This window comes from Mytilus edulis, chromosome 5, assembly GCF_963676685.1.
Source record: "Mytilus edulis chromosome 5, xbMytEdul2.2, whole genome shotgun sequence".
Taxonomy (NCBI): Eukaryota; Metazoa; Mollusca; class Bivalvia; order Mytilida; family Mytilidae; genus Mytilus; species Mytilus edulis.
Window position 1 is genome coordinate 669,288 of NC_092348.1, and position 25,927 is coordinate 695,214.

The 25,927-nt window shown below is 33.4% G+C and overlaps 1 protein-coding gene across 1 annotated transcript; it reads left to right on the top strand.

The window, feature by feature from the left end:
* Nucleotides 1–20,983: 20,983 nt before the first annotated feature.
* Nucleotides 20,984–22,663, top strand: LOC139522633 (E3 ubiquitin-protein ligase TRIM45-like). The gene has a single exon (XM_071316098.1). The coding sequence runs from the start codon at nt 20,984–20,986 to the stop codon at nt 22,661–22,663; it is 1,680 nt and encodes a 559-aa protein (XP_071172199.1).
* The last annotated feature ends 3,264 nt before the right edge of the window (nt 22,664–25,927 follow it).

The following is a 25,927-nucleotide window of genomic DNA, read 5'->3' on the forward strand; positions in this document are numbered from 1 at the left end:
ATTTAACCTAATGTACGATATGATCAATGTCGAAATAAAAAAAAAATCCAGATACAAATATATGTTTCAAACTAATCCCATTTTTTTTTACCAGAGCACTGTGTAACACTCAAACCTATTTTGTTGTTGTTGATATAATGAAGCTGCACACACGAAAGCCTTCGTGTGATAGGGAATGGCTAGCACAGAATCTTTCGTCACTATTAGGGAAAAGTATTTCGTATGATAAAAATGTTGTGGTCTTGATTTAGCTGTTAATGGTGAAATACTGAAAAGAGGGACGAAAAATACCAAAAGGACAGTCAAACTCATAAATCTAAAATAAACTGACAACGCCATGGCTTAAAATGAAAAAGACAACCAGACAATAATAGTACAAATGACACAACATAGAAAACTAAAGAATAAACAACACGAACCCCCACCAAAAACAAGGGGTGATCTCAGGTGCTCCGAAAGGGTAAGCAGATCCTGCTCCACATGTGGCACCCGTCGTGTTGCTTATGAGATAAAAAATCCGGTAAATAGTCTAATTCGGTAGGTCACATTCATGAAAGGGAAGGGGATTGTAGTTACGACGTAAGGAACATATCCGATATCATTCGTGAAACGGTTATTCCATAACAATCAACCACCTCGTAATGGCGTGCGTAAAATTTACGAAGGGATCATTTCAACTTCACCATTTGGAGCTCTTGGTTTAATAGCTTCCTTGCGAGCAGCAACCCTCTATCAAGAAAATCATGATAGAAAATGCAAGCACGGGAATATCGTATCAAATGGGAGACAAATACCCCGTATGCAGGTGCTGCTGGAATGTTTCTACTTAGAAATGGAAAGTTCACAATCGGAAAGCTGAAATCATCTCTTTTGTCGTAAAGTTTTGATTTCAACCGACCCTCATTGTCAATTTCTAGATGTAAGTCAAGATATAAGGCCGACTAAACTGTATCGTAAGTTTGGAATATCAAACAAAAACAAAAGTAGAGTTTGATATTCTTTATAAACGACTTTCTCACAAGGAAAATCTTTGAAATCTTATCTTGTTTAGTTGTGGATTCAGTGTAAAGGTAATATGCGGCACTGACACACAAATCATTTCATAGAAAATCAGAAAGGATCATTGTCAAAAGTAACAAGGTAAAATCACAAAATACTGAACTTAGAGGAAAATCAATTCGGAAAGTCCATAAACACATGGCAAAATCAAATAACAAAACACATCAAACATCGAATGGACAAGAACTGTCATATTCCTGACTTGGTACAGGCATTTTCAAATGTAGAAAATGATGGATTAAACCTGGTTTTATAGCGCTTACCCTCTCACTTTAGTGACAGTCTCACAAAATTCCGTTATATTTACAATGATGCGTGAACTAAGCAGACACAATAAATAAAATAGTCAAAATATGGGTACAGCTGTCATCATCGTGTAACAATTTTTAAAGGAACAATTTAACACAACACAAAACATCTATCTACAAACACATTCATTGATTTGCGTGTTAGAAAATTTTATACGTCTCATATATTTGTCGTTCAATGTACATACAAAAAATTTAAAACATTTCACATAGGCAATGTTAGCCTACAGGGTTAAATCAAAAGTATTAAGAATAAATTTCAGAAATAGACCGAGATTTAAAATAGTCCAAAAGTAATATGGAATTTATAAGAATCCACAAATAGTTAACTCCACTACCCGATTGAATGATTTTGACGTTTGTGGTTCAACGTAGTTTGTAATTCATAATAGAAATATATCATAATGACATAAAATAGAACAATATTATATTGACGGGATCTTTTAAAGTATAGAGTTTCGTTATAAGAACCAAAGAAATACAAAAAGTTGCATATACAAAACACACCAGCAAAAAATGAAAGACAATCATACACATTTATGGGATGTATAAGTACCGAGCCACGTTAAATGGATATCACATAAAACAATCCAACAGTAAAAGCAATATTAATAATAGAACAAAGACAAATGAAAGAACAATAAAACACGTTGTTAAGATGATAAACAACGTCAGTACGCAGAATCTAAACATCAAGAACATCATGTATTATTTGTGAAGTTGATACGGCATATTACCTTCCGATGAACTTTTTTTAGAAAAAGGACGAGACGTTCTTTGACATACCACTGGTTCATCAACTTTCTACTCAGACACTGATGACGTTTTACAAGTCTGAAAAGGACCTGCAAGCTCTTGAATATCGAATAAGTTGGAAAATATATTTCCCATATGCAGGTGAAGTTGGTATATTGCTACTAAGGTGGGGGAAATTTATAATTTCAAAATTAAAATCGTCTCGTTTGTCTTAGATTCTGGTACTGAGATGACTGTGGAGGTCAAATTCGAGGTATAAGTCTAAAAATGAGGCGGAGGAAGCCGTGTCTGTAGTTCCTTTTTTTTCTAGGTGGATATATTAACGGAACCCAATCAGGAAATTTCTGATTGTTTATGGAAAGAACATCATCAAGATATCTGAAAGTGAAATTAAATAATTTGGTCCTCTTGTTTTCGACAAGTGTCTGGTGGAACTCCGATTCATATGAAAATAAGAAGAGGTCAGCAAGAAGAGGTTCACAGTTTGTTCCCATATGAATGCCGACCATTTGTTGGAAAAGTCTACCTCCAAACTCAACAAATTTGTTGTTGATAAGAAACTCCAGCATACTAACCACTTGTTCTTCTATGTAGCATGTTTTACCTTTTTGTTTGTCACTATTAACGAAATATGCCTTATGAAATTCCAAAGTAATACATTTATAGTGTATGCTATAATTTTTATGTTGAAAGGCATTGTGGATTATTTCTTTTAGGCGATTTTTCAATTTCACATGGGGAATGGTGGTATACAGGGTTGAAAAATCAAAAGTTTTGTTAGAACTAATTTCAGAAAAAGACCGAGATTTAAAATTGTCTAGAAGTTCTTTAGAATTTTTAAGAATCCACATATGGTTAATACCACTACGACGAAGAGAAAATAGATAATCAACAAAAACTTCATTAATGATAAAATTGAGAATAGAAATGGGTAATGCGTCAAAGAGACATCAACCCGCCCACAGAGCAGACAACAGCAGAAGGTCACCAACAGGTCTTCAATGCAGCGAAAAATTCTCGCACCCGGAGCCGTCCTTCAGCTGACCCCTAAACAAATATATATACTAGTTCAGTGATAATGAACGTCATACTAAACTCCAAATTGTTCACAAGAAACTAAAAGTTAAAAATAATACAAGACTAACAAAGGCCAGATGCTCCTGACTTTGGGACAGGCGCAAAAATGCGGCGGAGTTGAAAATGTTTATGCTATCTTAACCCTCCCCTATACCTCTAGCCAATGCATAAAAGTAAACGCATAACAATACGCAATTTATGAATTACAATACGATAATCTTTTTTGTTATAAAACATTGATAGAAAATTTACATTCTTGAACTTAACCAGTGTCAAAAATATTATGACATTCTTCAAGTAGATGTCTGAAAGATATTATGAAATACAACAACATAAATTCGAAGAGTCCCATTAAAATGTGATGGAACTAAACGAGTTCTTATTACTATACTTATAATATTGATACTGAGTTTAAAAACTAAAATAATCAGTTTACTTCTTTGGAAAACAACTATCGGGTACAATATCGGCATTATGGTCAACCTTAAGATTATCTGTTACTTAAAAGTGTCATTAACAACACGAATAACTGTATTTGATAAATCAAACGCGCGTGTCATCTACATTTATCATATCAATGTCGTTCGAATCTAACCAGTTTGAAGACCAAATTAAATACGAACTTTACCATAATGTGTGGTCACCCGATAAGTCTTACAAAGTTGTGCAAAAATTTTCGAAGGCGATCTATGTATGTATGTGTGTTTTGAAAAAGTAAAATCTAGTATTTGGCTTTTTGATACGGAAATTGTGTCAATCTATCAATGTAGGCAATAAGAAATATTTAAATGATAATTGTAAACTTAAATCATCTGAGAAGAGACTACACAGCTACTTTTGCATAGGTACTATTTCTGTACTAAAAATTTGTAGTACTGGAAATCTATTTTTAATATTCAGTACTATTTTGTTACTCTTGGTACCTGTATTTTACAGTACTTTATTTGTACTTGAAATTTAGGTACTACAGATTTTTGGTCACTACTGTTATATTTTCGGCATTTTGCATTTTGAAAGTTTTTCTATTTCAAATTTCTTAAAGTTATGATTTTCAAACATGGAATATTGTATTATTTCTGTACCAAAATATTTTGTACAAATCAAGTACTGTAAAATACAATTACCTAAATATTACAATAGTTTTAAAGTAAGGAAATGGTACTAAATATTAAAATGTAAATTCCAGTACTGTAGTTTTTTTAGTACAGAAATAGTACCTATGCAAAAGTAGCTGTGTTTATGGTATTTAGTTTTTATTTTACTTTGTTTTTATGTCCATTTTTTTCAGAAAAATATAATGTTAATGATTGGTGTCGTCTGGTTTTTTTTGTTGGTTGCTGTTATCTTTTTATAGTTAAGACTATCAAATGTTGAATTGAATTTTTCCAAAAATTAAGGATTTTCTTATCCCAGGAATAGATTACCTTAGAAGTATTTGGCACAACTTTTTTGGAATTTTTTATCAGACTTGGGTTTTCACACCAGTGTATACAACACCGACCTATGGGAATGTTTGGCTTTATAAATATTTTGATATGAGCGTCACTGATGAGTTTTATGTAGACGAAGCGCGCGTCTGGCATTTTACATTATAATCCTTGTACCTTTGATATTCCTATCAACAAACTGGGGCATTACTGAAAGTATCATTCGTTCCCTTATAAAAGCTTTCATCATTTTAACTAAATCATACCAAACTTTATCGGAATGATGTCCAGTGTAAATGAAACAAATATGAAACAGTTCAAACGAAAAAAAACCAACACATTCACATTATGTTTGAGATAATAATAAACGAAAGACAACTATGACAGATAGCAATGAAGAACAAGGTTTTGTCTTTGGACAGGCATATTTAGAATAACGTAATAAGCATATTTAGAAGCATTCAACCCCAACCTCGAGCATGTGATGTAACACAACATGAAAACAACTGCAAACATAAGTTCGAAATTAATTGACACATATCAAATTTTACACACAACTTTTTTTGGAATTGTTTATCAGACTTGGGTTTCCACACCAGTGTATACAACACGGACCTATAGGAATGTTTGGCTTTATAAATATTTTGATATGAGCGTCAATGATGAGTTTTATGTAGAGGAAGCACGCGTCTGGCATTTTACATTATAATCCTTGTACCTTTGATATTCTTATCAACAGACTGGGACATTACTGGAAGTATCATTCGTTCCCTTATAAAAGCTTTCATCATTTTAACTAAATCATACCAAACTTTATCGAAATGATGTCCAGTGTAAATGAAACAAATATGAAACAGTTCAAACGAAAAAAAAAACCCCAACACATTGACATTATGTTTACACCGATTCGTTAACAAAACAAAGGAATTGATTGACAAAAAGTAGGTCCGCAGTGAATGAGGTTCGTCAGAAAACTGTTCAACTCTCCTTGACGACCTCTTCCTATTTTCATATTCCGACACTTGTCAAAAACACGAATATCAAAGACGCCAGGTAATTTAATTTCACATTCAGATATGGTGATGATGTTCTTTCTGTTAACGATCCAAACTTATCTGATTGGGTTCCATTAATATATATTCCAAGAACTAGAAATTATAGAAACAATAGAAATGGGTTCTTTGTCTCATTTTTAGACTTATACCTCGAAATTGATAAACACGGTCATTTCAATACCAGAATCTATGACAAACGAGACGATTTAATTTTGAAATTATCAATTTCCCCCACCTTAGCAGCAACTTTAGCTGTATATAAGAAAAACATTTCCCAAGTTATTCGGTATTTAAAAGCTTGCAGCTGCTATTCAGACTTTAAAAAACGTCAACAGTGTCTGAGTAGAAAGTTGATGAACCAGGGGTATGCCATAAAACGTCTCTTACCTTTTCTAAAGAAGTTCATCGGAAGATACCAAAACCTTGTTGATAAATAATCCGTATCAACTTCACAAATGATACACAATGGTCTTGAAGTATAGATTATGGGTACTGACGCTGTTTATCATCTAAAAAACGTATCATAGCTTTTATATATCTTTTTGAATTTTTCTTTTACTGCTTAGTCTATAATTGGTGTTATTCATTTAATGTTGATCGGTACTTACATCCAGTCATTGTGTTATTGTTCTATTTTTTGTATTATTGTCTTTATGTCACCCTGACGGAGGTCGAGTGACACATTGTTAGTGTTCCATTCTTTTTTTTATAATCTTTCTTATTATTCCACACTTTTTTGTCCAGACTATTTCTCGGAATTGAATGGACCAATGGAACTTTACCATAATGTTAACCCCCATGTGCAGATGTGCAATCGGGGGTTGGCATTTCCAAGATGGCTGCCGTTGTCATGAAAACAGAAATAAGCATATTTAGAAGCATTCAACCCCAACCTCGAGCATGTGATGTAACACAACATGAAAACAACTGCAAACATAAGTTCGAAATTAATTAACACATATCAAATTTTACACACAACTTTTTTTGGAATTGTTTATCAGACTTGGGTTTCCACACCAGTGTATACAACACGGACCTATAGGAATGTTTGGCTTTATAAATATTTTGATATGAGCGTCAATGATGAGTTTTATGTAGAGGAAGCACGCGTCTGGCATTTTACATTATAATCCTTGTACCTTTGATATTCTTATCAACAGACTGGGACATTACTGGAAGTATCATTCGTTCCCTTATAAAAGCTTTCATCATTTTAACTAAATCATACCAAACTTTATCGAAATGATGTCCAGTGTAAATGAAACAAATATGAAACAGTTCAAACGAAAAAAAAAACCCAACACATTGACATTATGTTTACACCGATTCGTTAACAAAACAAAGGAATTGATTGACAAAAAGTAGGTCCGCAGTGAATGAGGTTCGTCAGAAAACTGTTCAACTCTCCTTGACGACCTCTTCCTATTTTCATATTCCGACACTTGTCAAAAACACGAATATCAAAGAAGCCAGGTAATTTAATTTCACATTCAGATATGGTGATGATGTTCTTTCTGTTAACGATCCAAACTTATCTGATTGGGTTCCATTAATATATATTCCAAGAACTAGAAATTATAGAAACAATAGAAATGGGTTCTTTGTCTCATTTTTAGACTTATACCTCGAAATTGATAAACACGGTCATTTCAATACCAGAATATATGACAAACGAGACGATTTAATTTTGAAATTATCAATTTCCCCCACCTTAGCAGCAACTTTAGCTGTATATAAGAAAAACATTTCCCAAGTTATTCGGTATTTAAAAGCTTGCAGCTGCTATTCAGACTTTAAAAAACGTCAACAGTGTCTGAGTAGAAAGTTGATGAACCAGGGGTATGCCATAAAACGTCTCTTACCTTTTCTAAAGAAGTTCATCGGAAGATACCAAAACCTTGTTGATAAATAATCCGTATCAACTTCACAAATGATACACAATGGTCTTGAAGTATAGATTATGGGTACTGACGCTGTTTATCATCTTAAAAACGTATCATAGCTTTTATATATCTTTTTGAATTTTTCTTTTACTGCTTAGTCTATAATTGGTGTTATTCATTTAATGTTGATCGGTACTTACATCCAGTCATTGTGTTATTGTTCTATTTTTTGTATTATTGTCTTTATGTCACCCTGACGGAGGTCGAGTGACACATTGTTAGTGTTCCATTCTTTTTTTTATAATCTTTCTTATTATTCCACACTTTTTTGTCCAGACTATTTCTCGGAATTGAATGGACCAATGATGATGGAACTTTACCATAATGTTAACCCCCATGTGCAGATGTGCAATCGGGGGTTGGCATTTCCAAGATGGCTCCCGTTGTCATGAAAACAGAAATAATGCGAAAAATCGGAAAGTCTTCCAAAATGAATGAGACTTTGTGGAAATGTTACTTGGCATGCAAAGATTTGCCATCCAACTTTGGAATTTTTAAAATGGCGACTGTTGCCATGGAAACAGTACAAATATCAAAATTTTAAAAATTTTTAAAATTTTTCGAAAATTTGCAGAATGATGTATAGTGAAGTAAATTAAGTTAAAGGGGCACTAGCTACGAGATATATAAAAAATCTAAAGCACAGAGATCTTTTTATGAATTGGGCTGGGGAGGGGTTGGTCATAAAAAAATCTTTGCTGATTCGGTATATTAACAAGAGTTCATTTTTATTTGTACCTTAATAATTTATAATAGGTACCAGGCTTACAATTTGATACTCCAAATGCGTGTTTCGTCTACATAATACTCAGTGACGCTCAGATCAAAAAAGTTCAAATGCCAAACAAGTATAAAATAGAAGATCATTGAGGACCCAAAATTCCAAAAAAAGCTGTCCCACAGTTTTATTTTATCATGTGTTACTAAACATGCAACGATTTTTTCATTATTTTATAGGGAGTAAAGATACAATATTTCATTGTATGACATTTACATAATTTAATTGATAGATCACAACTGCACATGTCTATTATTATGGACTACATTTGCAGGTTGTGCTCCTTATACAAAAAAAATATTTCAACAGAGTAGCTAGGAAGAAAAACGAAAAACGACACTAAATAAGTTGTTCGATCACATCTCTAATTTACCAATACGATTAACTATTTAACATCATGCATTCTAAACATGTCACAGTTCTAGCTATGACCTAATGTTACCATCTTGTTTGTCATTGTCGTCGTCCATAGAAGTCTAAATAAACCGTGACTTTGTTCCTTATAAACCACCATACTTCACAAAAATAGTGAAAACTTCATTTGTATTCAATGATGTAATTTTACATTCAATTTTAATATCCCTTATGAAAAATCAATCATGCAGCCTTTATAAAACATTTAATTTTGACTGATTTTAATACCAACACATGTGTTTAAGGTACTACATCATGTCATTCAGTATGATTTGTGGACCCTGTACTCGTGTCAACAGACGTAATCCTCCACAGAAATGGTGCACCAATTGCAGAGAAGGTTTCTGTGCTGACTGCGAACAGACCCACAGGTCTATGATGGTAACTGCAGCCCACACATTGATATTAACTAATGTAGTACACGACACTGAAAATGTTGCTGTCATTATGATTTGTGATATTCATGGTAAGAAATTTGATCTTTACTGCATAACACATGACTTTTTGCCATTTGCTTAGCATGCATTCCGTCGAAACACAAACATTGTTCTGATGCCGTTGTTTCTCTTCATGAAGCAGCAAAATATGCAAAGACATCGACCGTCCTGGAGGATATGACTGATTCGGTCAATGTCGCTCTAGATAACATGAAATATTTCATCAACAATCGGAATGTAGCTATGCAGAATATTGAAGTACAAGAACAGAGCATCCGAAAATCCATCAGTGAAATAAGAACAAATTTAAATAAACATTTGGACAAAATTGAGAAAAAGTTGTTAGATGAGCTATCAGAACTTTACACGAACTGTAAATCAAAGTATGGAAAAGTCCTGAAAACATTTCATAAAACAGAGAATGAAATGAAGTTGCTACAAGAGCAAACTTCACAACTGACACATCTTGGCTCCGACGTACAGGTATTTCTTGGAACTCGTCAGATCACCGAATTAATCAATGCTAAGGTACACACCGTCAAATCTGTGGTGAGTGCAATACAAGATTACACGATAGAGCTAGTAATGCACCCAGGAATCACTCTATTACTTGAGAGTATCGATAATTTAAAAAAAAAAATAAAGTTGAGGAAAAAAACTCCAGTTTACTTTTCAAAGAGGCAAAAGTTGGACAAGCTCAAATAGCTCATATACCTGCCCGTCTATTGTTTGATAGTACAGCGATACGACTGCAAAAGAAGTTTAAAATAAAAGAGACAGAAGATAAAATGAGAATCTACGGATGTGAGATTTTACCGAACAGCCATATACTGGTTGCCATGTACTCTGAAGACAAAGTTATAATGGAGTATAGCGACGATGGAAGACATATTCGTGATCTAACAGTCTCTGACAAGCCGTACGATTTAGCAGTTATAGACAGTAATACAATTGCAGTTTCATATGATGATTTTATGGAAATATTAAACATAAAAGACAACAACGTTCACGCTAAGGTTACTTTTGATTCACCATGTTGGGGAATTTCATATCAAAATCGAAAAATTTATATCAAGGTCGACGAGGAAGGAATAGTGGAGATGGATGTGTTGGGGATCAGATTACGCACAAAAGGAGGGAAGTTTGCTGGCGCCGGCTTGATTTTCCATATAACTACAACAAAAGACAGAATATATTGTACCGACTTCGAGAAAGATGCAGTATACTGCTGTAGTATGATTGGTGAAGATATCTGGACATTCACTGACCAGTCTCTTATTAATGCGAGGGGAATATCAGCTGATGGCGACGAGAACGTGTTTGTTGTGGGTAGAGAAACTAATAGCCTGATTATGATTCAGCATGATGGGAAAGTCAGTAAGTCATTACTTACTGATGGTCTCGATGATCCTGTTTCTTTTCACTACAACAAAGATATAAAGTAACTGTTGATTTGTAATCTATATACCGGAGAGGTATTTCTATATAGTGTTACCAAGGAATCGTGTATCTAAGTGGAATGGTAACATGGCCAATTTTAAACATGATTCTATTATGCATCTCTGTCTTGGCCGAGCTGAAAACTTGTCAAATTTAAGACAACAGTAGTATACCGCTGTTCGAAGTACATTGTATATTCAAAGGATAAACCTGTAATTCAGCCAAGGGACATCTAATGTATTCACTCTGACGTAAAAAAATATCTTTATAACAGAAAATTGGTTATGATTTTCACTTTACACCGTGAAGAATACCACATGCTTGGTGTTGGCTATGTTTGACATGGGTTGCGGTTTTGAAGCAGAGAGAAACGACTATAAGATAATACCAAAAATGAAAATTTTATTTTAAGAAATTGTTGGCACCAAGTTATATATTGCACTGAAGGAACCAAACCATAATATATTTCAAACAAGCAGAAGCAGACGTTTTCAGGGCTCTGTTTTCTCAAACACCTTTTCTTAGTTTTCCGTGTTGCAGATTTTAAGGCCTCATATTCAAGTTTTTTGGTATTTCGTCACTCTTTCAGTATAAAAAACACTTTTGACAAATTTTCCTGTATGGTTTATAAAGAAATGAATTCCTATCATCAAATCAAACCAAATCCCAGCTTTTTATAGTATAATTTATTGGTTTTAGATTAATTTTTCGAAAAATATAATGTGTCGCTCGAGGTGTCCCAAGGGGTAGAGGCATTTATATATAAAAGAATAGATATACAAATAATTTGGCCTTTATCTGATACTTTGTAATGCAAACACACCTACTTTGTTATGGTGACAAATTACAAATTGTATTTGTTGAATGTCTGGAAGTAACTATCAGCCACGTTTACCTATTCTCCAGGACCCAACACAACGTGTTTCTGCAGTACAGAATAGGACAAACTCTATAATACTACGTGGCTCATATGTAGGGTGGGTGCTTCATCAGGGGTCCTGACCCAATCCTTCATATTGTACTAAGCTTTGACTACCGATCTAATCAGTATTTCTTTTTATTTCCGATGTCTACTATACGCCACCATTGGTGGTTTTGGAAATAGTCCCTACATTAAATCGTTAGTAGCCACAGTGTTGAAAAACAATTATTTTGAATTTAATGACCGATTCTTTGTACAGAAAATAGGCGCTATATGGGAAGTAAATGCAGTCCAGAAATTTGTGATATTAGAATAGTTATCAAAAGTACCAGGATTATAATTGTATACGCCAGACGCGCGTTTCGTCTACATAAGACTCATCAGTGACGCTCAGATCAAAATAGTTAAAAAGCCAAATAAATACAAAGTTGAAGAGCATTGAGGATAAAAAATTCCTAAAAGTTGTGCCAGATATGGCTAAGGTAATCTACTCCTGGGGTAAGAAAATCCTTAGTTTTTCGAAAAATTCAAAGTTTTGTAAACAGAAAATTTATAAAAATGACCATATAATTGAACATTCGAAGTCATCAATGAATTTTTTGAAAAATATAAGTATAAAAATAAGATCTTATTTTACGGAAGGTATAGAGATGATGCGTTTATAATAGCTCATTCATCACGAGAAGAGGTTGAGGAGTTTTTTAAATAGCAAATGATCATCACCCTTTATTAAAGTTTACTTATGAAATTTCGAACGAAGAAATTTTTTTTCTCAATACAGTCGTACATAAAGGGTTGAGGTTCAGAAACACCGGTATCCTTGATATGAAGAGCTACACCAAACCTACTAATACGTTTCAATATTTAGATAGGACGTATATGCATAACCCAACAGTCTTCTCCGGATTTATAAAAGGGGAAGCTATTCGCCACCACCGAAACAACAGCAACAAGCAAAATTTAAAAGATACACTTTGTAAATGCAAAGGCCATCTTAAGCAAAGAGGATATAATGACCATGAAATACTTCGTAACTGTGAATCGGCTCTCAATATCAAACGACCAGAGTTACTTCGCTTTAAACAAGAATCTGACAAGCAGATACCACTAGTATTTGTAACTAAATATCACTTCTCGTTAGGAAATATAAATAAAGCTTTACGAAAGCATTATAAAAACTAGTTTGCAATGCGAAATGTAGGGAGCTATTTCCAAAACCACCAATGGTGACGTATAGTAGACATCGGAAATAAAAAGAAATGCTGACTTGATCGGTAGTCAAAGCTTAGTACAATATGAAGGATTGGGTCAGGACCCCTGATGAAGCACCCACCCTACATATGAGCCACGTAGTATTATAGAGTTTGTCCTATTCTGTACTGCAGAAACACGTTGTGTTGGGTCCTGGAGAATAGGTAAACGTGGCTGATAGGTACTTCCAGACATTCAACATTAAAATTTGTTGCTCTACACTTTCATGATGATATGGCGTGTTTTGATTTTTTTTTTACCAAATCTTGCACAAATCGCTGTAATACATTTTATTTTAATGTAAACTTTATTTCTCACAAACTATTAAGCTGATTATTATAAAATATGGCAGTAATGCTTCTTAATGTAGTGATCTAAGTGAGTGAAATATAAATACTGGATCATTCGAGTTATGAAGATTCCTCCTACATCACCAAAGCCATGTGATGCCTTACTTAATTGTATATGAATGGTGGTAAAAATATATTTCCATTTTACTGTTTTCGTCTTTTAAAGTATGTAAACTATTTATTTCCATGTTAAAAAAATATCGATCCCCCCACTTTGAAATTATAATATAATAATCGAACCCCCCTTTTCCACATACAAAAATAATGACCCCCCTGCATTTTGACCAGCCCCCCCCCCCCCCGCCCTCCCAGATAAAAAATGATAAGTCCCTTAAGGTATTCATTTGGCCCATATTTCAGTCTGTTAAGTATTGTGCATTTTTAATGTTGGAAATCGAAAAAAAAAGTCTCAAAGTAAACAAATAAAGTAATATGAAGAGAGATGATATGTTACTTGTATTAGTTTCATACATTTAAGGCTCAAAATTGATGAATAACACACGTATACATGCAAAAGAGTATTACCGATTTATCGTATGATTTTTCCATTTTTTGTCTTGCTCTATGTGTGTTACATTTTAACGTTGTGTTTCTTTTGTGTCGTTTGTTTCCTCTTATATTTGAGTTTGTATTCACATTATTATAAAACGTGTCACGGTACTTTTCTATCCCAAATACATGTATTTAGTTTTGATATTATATTTGTAATTCTCATCGGATTTTGTCTAATGCTTAGTTAGTTTCTGTGTGTGTTACATGTTACTGTTGTGTCGTCATTCTCTTGTATTTAATGCGTTTCCCTCGGTTTTGGTTTATGACCCGGATTTGTTTTTTTTCTATCGATTTGTGAGTTTTGAACATCGGTATACTACTGTTGCCTTTATTTATATATATGATGTTTCCCGCGTCGGCGGCGTCAACAATGTATTAGTTTGTGATTATGTCTAGTTTATAATCCTGGTACCTTTGATAACTATTATGGTGAACCACTAGTAGTAAGTCAAATATATTTGGTATGCAGTTGTATTAGTATTGGCACATCTCATTTCCATGGAGATTATTTGGCCCCGTCCCCTCAGTTATGGTCCATTGACTTGGAAATTTTGCTTATATTTCATGTATTAGTTTGTGATTAGATCAGTTTATGGGGAACCACTAGTGGTAAGTTAATGATAATTGGTATGCAGTTGTATAAGCATTAGCATATATCATTTCCGTAGGGAGTATTTTGCCACGCCCCTCAGTCATGGTTTTTGACTTTGAAACTTTTGCGAGACATATGTATGTGATAACAGTTTATTCAATAATGTTTCACATAAAAGAAATTTAAGTTAATGCTATGAACAGATCAAACTTTAATCGACCATGGAACATTATTCACATTAACTGTAAAATTTTTTGCAGCAGATGCACATTTCGACAATGAATGTCTCTTCAGTGATACACGAGTCTGAAATATTCTAAAGTTAAACTTTATAAATGTATAAGTCTCAAAAACACAACATTCAATTCTTATATTAACAGATTTTTGAAGAAAAAAAAAATGCTATCCACATTTTGAAACTGAAAGCAACATTTTATAAACAACATCTCACGAAGTGTCGATTTCCGTGTAAATGTAGATAGCTAAAAAAAACATGCATAAAATTTAATTCAATATTGTATAAAAAAGAAGATGTGGTATAATTGCCAATGAGACAACTATCCACAAAAGACCAAAATGACACAGACATTAACAACTATAGATCACCGTACTGCCTTCAACAATGAGCAAAGCCCATACCGCATAGTCAGCTATAAAAGGCCCCGATAAGACAATGTAAAACAATTCAAACGAGAAAACTAACGGCCTTATTTATGTAAAAAAAAAATGAACGAAAATCAAATATGTAACACATAAATAAACGACAACCACTGAATTACAGGCTCCTGACTTGGGACAGGCACATACATAAATAATGTGGCGGGGTTAAATCTGTACATGTTTATCGAAGAAAAATAATTTATAGTCAATTCCTCGTATTTCAAGATAAACTGTAAATTACATTTTTAAATCAATTAATTTCTTGCTTTTTTTAAGCATTATCGTTTGTACTAAGTATACGAAAAATGTAGAAGCAGTTATTAATTATAGAATATCGGTCTGCTTTCATACGAAAGAAGAGCATATAACGGAGTCTAATGGTTCGGGTTTTCTCTGAACCAATTAATTGAGGATTTGTATAATTGAACACCATAAATTATGAAAACAGCGAATGTGTCAACAATCCGACCAAAGACCAGTATCAACACAAGGACACCGATGGGTCTTCAGTGCATTGGGGAGATGTATGTTAAGATGTGGTGGTTGGAGAGGCAGATGCCTGTGAAAGGAAATTCAACAATAGTCTTTTTTAAAGTATAGGGAACCGATGTGATATAATACGCAGCTGTATCAAAGTTCATTTATATACTCACACAAGCATTGGATACTAGCTACACACTACGTGTAATTGTGCTTTATATCTATGCAATTGAACTACACGTCATCTTGCAAATATAGGGTTTAACTATATGCTTTCAATTGAAAATTCTGGACTATTTCAAAATCAAGAGTGGTAACAGAAACCCAGCTCGTCTGGATCAATGAATGTTTTAGAGTATGGATACCGAAAGGCTGTAAATAAAAAATCTATTACCGTCTAAGGTCTACTTTGTGTCAGAAGGTTTAATTTAATATCATTGCAAAATTAATAAATGAACAAAGTGAATAAAAATCCGAAGGAACCCTTTTAAAACATCGTCGAGAAATATCCTTTTATTTTAGTTCTATACATTTTACAATCTTTAATGCATAGTTTTCATTTGATGTGCATTATAATAGAAATAAAATTAACATGTATTTGATTAATATATGCCTGAAAACCCTGAATCCCATGCAGATCATGGTATCACGCATGAACGTATCACAGTGGTGATAACGAAGACAGTTACTGCTTTATGGTTCGAACGACCATTTTTACTTAAAATGTCCTGTACCTAGTCAGGAATATGGCATTTATTATAAAATAGTCAGTTTCTATAGCCGTAACTGCTTACTTTGATGGAGAGTTGGCTCATAGGCACTCATACCACATCTTCCTATATCTATATCTATATCTATATCTATATATATATATATATATATATATATATATATATATATTTATTTATATATATATAAGTACGTCTGAGTCAGTGACAACCCTACAACAGATGTATCCATCGGATCGCCATCAATGATGGTGATACATGGCTGTGTACATAATGTATATACAACTCGTCTAAACATCAACCCAACAATGTTAGATCTGTAAATTTGCTTTCGCAAATTTTTGGTTCTTCCCTCGCCGGGATTCGAACCCATGCTACTGTGATATCGTGACACCAAATCGCCTGCACTGCAGCCGTCCCGCTAGACCACACGACCACCTGGGCTCTCAAAAAAAGAGCTTTCGGTGGGCATGTGTTACCTTTCCACGTCAGTTTTAATCTAGCGGCGTACTACAGTACATGATATATAAGGCATGAAGATGTTATTGTTCCAGATCAGCTAAATTATCTATAGTAAAGGATCCTACAAATTAATATATATAATGCACCGAAAATACAGAATTAAAGCCACAAAGAATAAGACACAATAATATCCAACATACCTCTTCAAAAGAAACGCTACTAAATACATGATTATTGGATGTCGAAATACAGAGATTCGCCGTATAGCAACGCAATTTTACACTCAACAAACCTGTCATATTTGGGAATAGGTAACATTCGTTTCTTAGCGGAACGACGACATAAATGTTAGGCCACCTAAGATGTGGTTAAATTGTTGGTAGTCAGATTAAACACAAACACAACATCAAGGTCAACCAATTTGTGATGGTGAATAGCAAACATAGGTAGAGTTAACGTTATTAGATTACATTTCTCTTCAACATGTCCAATGCCTTCCAAAAAAGAAACAATTCAACTTGTCAAATTTTCATAATTACCGGCAAGTACAAGTAAACCTCGGCAACCTCTTTCAGTTATATGTTTGCTCTTATTAGCAAAGTAATATTAAACGTGGACCACCCAGGCTCTATAGCCTCTAGGGGGGCAAGTGGTCTAGCGCGTCGGGTATAGTGCAAGGCGATTTGGTGCCAAGATATCTCAGTAGCATGAGTTCGAATCCCAGCGAGGGTAGAACAAAATATTTGCAAAGCAAATTTACAGATCTAACATTGTTGGGCTAATGTTTAAACGATTTATATTTACTGTTGACAAAATTATCTACCTTGATAAAATTTGACTTTGAAATCACATGACAGTAGAGTGATTGACCTGTCATATGACAAGGAGTTATTCAGCCGAATGACTTGGTTTATGTACCTGTGACAATATTTGTCAAGTTACAGGTATCTGTTGATTTTTTGAATTTGATGTCTCGTTTTATTTTACATTATTAATGTACTTATTCAAAACACATACACAATAATTTTACCACAACAACGGTTTCTATTTACAATTGTACTTTCTTGTCTTAAAACGAACGATCATTATCTGTACATATAAAATTTTCTACAAATAAAAAAAAATTATTAGTAAATAGTAAATTGTAAGGCAGTTTTCTTTCCGCTATTTTGTATCTGCAATCTCTTAATTAAAAATATTGCACCAGTTTGATCTTTTATTCTCAATCGAAAGTTCTGTCACAGCCATTAATTAGAAGGATGCCCATTATTATATACACATTATTGTGTGATAACAAATGTGCTAATGAGAAAATGGCCGACTCATTATTTATCAGTTCAAGGGATCGGTTCAAATTTCACATCAAAAGGTTTTGTTGCAATCCCCCCCTTAATAATTTTTGTGAACCACATTATGAGCCCCCTTAAAACGATAATTCATTCGTATGACCCCCCAAAACAAATCCCCGTTGATTAACAGTGGGAAGAAGATGACGACTGCAGGCTACATAGTGACAGGCAAATAAAAAAAATTTCTGTGTCATTTGGTCTCTTGTGAAGAGTTGTCTCATTGACAATCATACCACATCTTCTTTATATTGACACTATCTGTTACATAGTATTGCAGAAAGAAAATTTCCTTGATTGCAGTCATTTCTTTGATTTTGTACTGTTTTTTATAACACATTCTACATTATAGTTCTATTATATCATATATGTAGCTCTGACTAATTAATTTGAGAAAGATAGTTTAGTTTGTCTGATTCGCAGTCATTAATAAGTGATATTCTCTAAATATTTTCAATTATTTTTATTGGATAATTACAGCACATGAACTATAAGTTAAAAATAATATTGCCTTTGTGTTCATCATGACCTTCCATATTCTTTGTTTTGAAGCTGATGGAACTGATTTTGGTTAATACGTTTTAGTTTTATTCTGCTTTGAGAAAACCATGAATATATAAAATGTAACATCGATTTTTATACGACCGCAAAAAATAGAATTTTAACACAATATTTCTAACCACAAAAGGAAGCTTGGGATTATTTTTGGGGTTATGGTCCCTCGGGTTTAAATTAGGGGCCCAAACGGGCCCAAAACAAGCATTTATCTAGTTTAGGACAATAAGTTGTGTATATGTATTTCAATTGCTCTGAAATTGTACCACAATGTTTAATGATATTAGTAGAAGGATGTGATTTATTTTAAGGATTATGGGGCAAAGAGTAAAGGAAAAAAGGGTAAAAAAGGGACCAAAACAAGCATTTTTGTAGTTTCAAGACAATAATTTGTGTAAAAATTTATGAATCTTTCGGAAATTATACCACAAGATTCATTACTACTAAGGGATGGTTAGGATTGAATTTGGTTTGGGGGGGGAGTGGGGATTATGGCCCAAACCATTTATGAATTAGGGGCAAAAAAGGCGAAAAACAAGGTTTCTTTCTGTTAATAAGGACAGTTAAAAATTTGAAAGCAGTGTAAGGGAGGTAATCAAAAAGTAATATTTGAACTACTTCCCCCTTCTTTTAAATATGTGTATTTGAAATTTGCCAAGATAAATAACTTCAGAATGAATAAACTCCATCGGAATTTTGCCAATTACTTCAATATTATAAATTTCATTTGAAATTTGCCTAGAACTTAAGTTAAAGTAAATATAAATCTTTGCAATTAAAATACAAAGTTTGAAACCACAAAAAGGAAGCTTTGGATTGATTTGGGAGTTATGGTTCCTTTGGTTTAGGAATAAGGCTATAAAAGGGGCTCAAATAAGCATTGTTCTAGTGTGCAGACAATAACGTATGGAACAGTGTATAGAATTGCCTGAAATTGTATCACAAATTTCCATACCACAAAAGGATGGTTAGGATTGGAGTCGTGGAGTTATGACTCAATCTGTTTATGAATTAGGGACTAAAAAAGGGGAAACAAGGGTTTCCTGGTTAATGTTGGTGCTCTTTGCTATTATTTTGCTAGTTCTAGTATGAGATTTTAAAACTTTAAAACTGTTTATAGAACATTATTGTTGTCTTGAGATCACTAATTAGCTGTAAATTCCATTAAATATTTGTTTTCGGGCGGTTAAAAGTCAACACCATAGTGTATTGCTCAAACGCAAAAAAAAAAGGTTAAGTTTATTCGACCACATTTATTCTGTGTCAGAAACCTATGCTGTGTCAACTATTTAATCACAATCCAAATTCAGAGCTATATCAAATATCAAGCTTGAATGTAGTATATATACTTGCCCCAACTGTTCAGGGGTCGACATCTGCGGTCGTACAAAGCTACGCCCTGTGGAGCATCTGGTTTCTTTTTTTTCCCTTTTCTTTTTTCTCTCAAACATGAAAATCTGAGACATGCAAACAGAAAAATGAACAAAATAAGCATTTAAATGAGAAAAAAAAACATAGATTGCAATTTTGATTTTATGGTTCTTGTACTTCCTGCATCAAATATGTAGTTTTGTTTGACCCTTTATTTATATAAATATGTATATAGGTTTATAGTTATAAGTCATGAACATTTCTTTTAAATATGGAAATGTTTTACGAAATCCCCGAGTGTATTGTTTTGCGTGTGTGAATAAAGTGCTGCCCAACAAAATTAAAGGCTCTTAATTGAAACATTAAGTATTTTTCTTCATCGATATCTTTGTTATATTTTAATAAATTTATTGTACTCATTAATAAATGATTTTAGAATGTACACACCTGTTACAATCCTACATCTTTCCCAAGAAATATCATCAAAATAATTTTAACATTTTAGAAAGTTGAAATACACATGTTCCACTGCATTTTCAGAAACTTTTCATGATTTATACAGTTGTTAATCTTAAGAATTTAAGCTAAGTCGGGTTTTAAATTTTGACATCCTATAGATAATGAACCATAACATATGAGTGATCAGATACACTACCCTTGAGAGATTGGGCATTCTGCTGGTGCTGTACACTATCGAAGATTTAAAAATGACAGAAATTACCTTAGAGATTGCACGCTTACTTCAGTATTGTCAGTATGTACTTTCATTATATGACCCCACCCAGAATTTTATTATGGCAAAAAAATACCCCTCCCCCCCCCCGCAATAAAAATGCACCGACCACTCAGCTGATAAATAATGACTATTCCCTATTAATATTATTCTAACAATGGTTTCTATTCAACTTTCATTGTTTCTATAGTTTGGTTCTGATTAAATCCTTGAATTAATTTTCGTCCTAATGGAATTTAAAACATGAATCAATATAATAACAAATACGTTGTTTTAGGTTGTAAAGAATGTCATCAAACATTCTCTGTGGACCCTGCAGCCATGTCAACACACAAAAAATTGCACAGAAATGGTGTACCAATTGCGAAGAAGGTTTTTGTGCTGACTGTGAACAGGTTCATAGATTAATGAAGGTCACTAGAGATCACACACTGATATCAACCGACGATTATCGTAAAATTGAAAATGTCCCCGTCAACCTGAAATGTGATGCTCATGGCAAGAAGTTTGATCTATACTGTAAAAACCACGACGTAGCTATTTGTGTGGTCTGCGTTCCCTCACTACACAAACATTGTTCTGATGTCATTTCCCTCGACGAAGCAGCAGAAAATGCAAAGAGATCAACAGCCCTTGACGACTTAGAAGATTCAATCAAAGTTGTTTTAGAAAACTTGAAAGATTTCATTAACAATCGCAACAATGCTATGAAAAATCTTAAAATAGAAGAGCAAAGCGTCAGAAAATCAATCAGTGAAATGAGAACAAATGTTAACAAACATTTGGATGAACTTGAAAATAAAATGTTAGATGATTTGTCCCAACGGTATGAAAACTGTAAATCAAAATATGGAGAAGTCCAGAAGTATTTGAATAACACAGAAAAAGAAGTCAAGTTACTACAAGAACAAACATCCCAACTGAAGCGTGTCGGTTCCGACTTACAGGTATTTCTTGGAACTCGTCAGATGAACAAATTAATCCATAACGAGGTACAAAGCGTCAAATCTATGACGAGCACATTACAGGATTACAAGATAGGGTTTGAGATTCACCAAGAAATAACTTCGTTACTAGAAAATGTCGATAATTTCGGAAAGGTCAAAGTTGAAGAAAACATTATCAAATTACCATTCAAAGATGCAAAGGTCGACCAAGCTCAAATAGTACATAAACCAACCGGTCAATCGTTTGATCGAACAATGCTGCAATTGCGAAAAAAGTTCCAAATCAAAGACAAAAAAAATAACACGAAAGTCCGCGGATGTGGGATTTTACCAAACAGTCATTTATTGATTGCCGATTGCAGTGGAGATAAAGTGATAATGGAGTATAGTGACGATGGAAGACACATCCGTGACATACCAGTCTCTGACAAACCGTACGATTTGGCGATTATAGACAGTGATCGTATAGCGGTTTCATATGGTGAAAATCATAATATGGAAATATTGAACATTAACAACAAAATGGTTCTCGCGAAAGTAAATTTTGAATGCAGTTGTCGGGGAATTTCATACCAGAATGAAATCATTTATATATTAGTAGTTATTGAGGGTATTGTGGTGATGGACATGTCAGGGAAACGACTACGTAAAATAGGTGGGAAATATGCTGGAGGTGGTATTTTTTATATCACTACAACTCACGACCGAATATATTGTACCAACATTGCCAAAAAATTAGTATACTGCTGTAGTATGATGGGTGAAGATATCTGGACATTCAGTGACCAATCCCTTGTTCGTCCGATGGGAATATCAGTTGACGGTGATCAGAACGTGTTTGTTGTAGGGAGTTATTCTAACAACCTGATGATGATACAACATGATGGGAAAGTCAGTAAGACGCTACTTACTAAATCCGACGGTCTGAACGTTCCAGCCCCAGTACAATACAATAGAGACAAGAAATTACTGTTTGTTTGTAATGGAAATGGAGATGCCTTTCTATATAGTGTTATATAGTCTGATACAGAATAATCATACATGGACTGAAATTGCGCCCTTTACAAATTGTATCTCGTTTTATAAAAAAATCTATATTGACTTATACTGGATTTATTGAATGGATGTTGCAATTTTGTAACATTAGTTTACGCTCGATAGGAATTAACCTAATGTAAGATATAATCAATATCGAAATAAAAAAATCCAAACATAATTATATGTTTTAAATTAATCTTTTTATCAGAGCACTGTGTAAAACTCAAACATTTTTAATATCATGATGCTGCACAAACGACAGCCTTCGTGTGATGGGGGAATGACCAGCACAGAATCGTTCTTGAAGTGGTCTTGATTTATTTGTTAATGGTAAAATGCTGAAGTTTGGCATATGAAACAAAAACAAAAATGTCGAGTTTGATATACTTTATAAAAGACTTTCTCACATGGAAAATCTTTGACATTTTTTCTTATTAAGTTGTGTTCTCAGTATTAAATGTAAAGGTTATATGTGGCACTGACACACAAATCATTTCATCGAAAATCAGAAAGGATCCTTGTCAAAAGTAAAACGACGAAGAGAAAATAGATAATCAACAAAAACTTCATTAATGATTATCTATTTTGTTATAAAACATTGAGGGAAAATTAACATTCTTGAACGTCACCAGTGTAAAAAATAGTGAGACACTCTGCAAGTAGATGTCTGAAAGATATTATGAAATACAACAACTTGAATTCGGAGTGTCCCATTAAAATGTGATGGGACTAAACAAGTTCTATGCACTATACTTATAATTTTGATAGTGATTTTAAAAGCTACAATGATCAATTTACTTCTATGAAAACAGCTTTCGTGTACAGCATCAGCATTATGGCCAACCTAAAGATTATCCGTTATTGAAAAGTGTCATTAAATAAACCAATCTGCTCATTTGATAAATCAAACGCGTGTGTCATTTACGTAAGGCATACCAATGTCGTTTGAATCAAACCAGTTTGAAGACCAAATTAAATATGAACTTTACTATAATGTGTATCACCCGATAAGTCTTACAAAGTTGTGTAAAAATTGTTGAAGGCGATCTATGTATGGCTGATAAAAAGTCAAATGTAGTTCTTGGCTTTTTGATACGGAAATCGTGTCGTTCTATCCATCTATTTCGGCAATAAGAAATATATTTGCTTTATGAATAACAGTAAAAGAAAAGCTCAGCATGGGGTTTCTTATTTAGCTAAACCGACCCATTTGAGTCATAAAGCTGCCTTATCTTTGCGTCTGCTAGTCGTCGTCGCTTGTCCTTTTAAACTTAAATCATCTGGCGAGATATTATAGGGTATCTGGTCTTTGTTTTAAATTTGTTTGTATGTACGTTTTTAAGAAAAATATAATGTAGGTGGTTGGTGTAGTCTGTTGTATTATGATTTTTTTTGGTCATTTGCTGTCATCTTTTTATAGCCAAAACAAGAAAAATGCTGATATTCTTATCTTCAGACTGTGGCATTACTGAAAGTATCATTTGTTTCCTTATAAATCATACCAAACCTTATTGAAATGATGTCCATAGTAAATGAAATAAATATGAAACAATTCAAACTAAAAAAAAACACATTGACATGATGTATGACAAAACAACAAACGAAAAACAACTATGACAGATAGCAATGAGGAACAAGATAATGTCTTTGGACAGGCATATTTAGAATAATGTAATAAATCTATTTGTAAGCATTCAAAGGTAAAAACACAAAAATACTGAACTCCGAGGAAAATTCAAAAAGGAAAATCAAAAATCAAAAGGCAAAATCAAAAGTCCAAACATATCAAACGAATGGATAACAACTGTCATATTCCTGACTTGGTACAGGTATTTTCTAATGTAGAAAATGGTGGATTGAAGCTGGTTTTATAGCTAGCTAAACCTCTCACTTGTATGACAGTCGCATCAAATTCCATTACATTGTCAACGATGCATGAACAAAACAAACATACTCAAAGAGTAAAAATGTCAAAAATAGGGGTACATCAGTCAATATTGTGTTATCATCTTAATAACACTATAAAAACAACAAATGTAACGAAGAAGCACAAAAAGGCATAAATCAAATTTAACATACTCATATTGCTTTTCTTATACGACTTTAAATTATCTATGTAAAGTCTACCCGTAAAAGATAGAAGGTTTTCAGTACTGGTGTAAAATTGCGCGTTTGAAATTCGCACAGGTAGACATAAAAATAATTTTGTCGTTCGATTGACGGCATATAGAAATACAGAGTCACGCAAAGTAGACATAACAAAAAACAGACTTAACAGTAGAAGCAATAATAATAAATAAAACAATTGTGTGGTTCAACCGCCATCCCGTGAATGTGATGTAACACAAGATGAGAACAACTGCAAACATCGAAATACTTGACACATATCAGATCGTAGTGAACAAAAACAAGGAACATCAAAGACGTTAAAAAGGGGCGAACGATACCAGAGGGACATTTAAACTTAGAAATGGAAAATATGTACTGATCTGAGATTAGTCGCAGTTATAACACCTTGTTCAAAGGTAATGTAAATGAACGGTGATTGAACTACTTGGTTATCACAAGTAAAATTCTAATTTGCGTTACTTCTCGTTTGCCAAAAGGAATTTCTAGATCTATATATCTATATTATATTATTATCTAAGCAAGTACAAAAAAATCAAATCCCATTATATTTTCACCGATTCGTGAACAAAACAAAGGAATTGATTGTGAATAACCGGTGCGCAGTGAATGAGGTTCGTCAGTAATACTGTATACCTCTTCTGAAGACCTCTTCTTATTTCCTATGAATGGGAGTTCTTTCAGACACCTGTCAAAAACTAGAAGATCAAAGAAGCCAGGTAATTTAATTTCACATTCAGATATAGTGATGATTTTCTTTCTGTGATCGATCCATTAATATATTTCCCCAACACTAGAAATTATAGCAACAACAGATATGGCTTCCTTCGCCTGATTTTTAGACATATTCCTCGAAATTGACAAATACGGTCATATCAATACTAGAATCTATTACAATCTAGACGATTTGAATTTTAAGCAGCAAAAGAAGAAGAAGTATCGACAACGAGCCACATATCATTATTTTCTCATTATTTACATTTTTTAATGGTAGCCACCTTGTTATACTTTAAATCACATGACAAATGACGAAACTACTACTGAATTGACGCGTACCAAGTGAGAGGTTATTCTCCCATGTGCTGTATCGTATTTATCTATCATAGTATTCATCGAATA

Bases quoted from the DNA above. Each gene is read 5' to 3' on its own strand.
- LOC139522633 (XM_071316098.1), top strand. From the start codon at position 20,984: ATGTCATCAAACATTCTCTGTGGACCCTGCAGCCATGTCAACACACAA.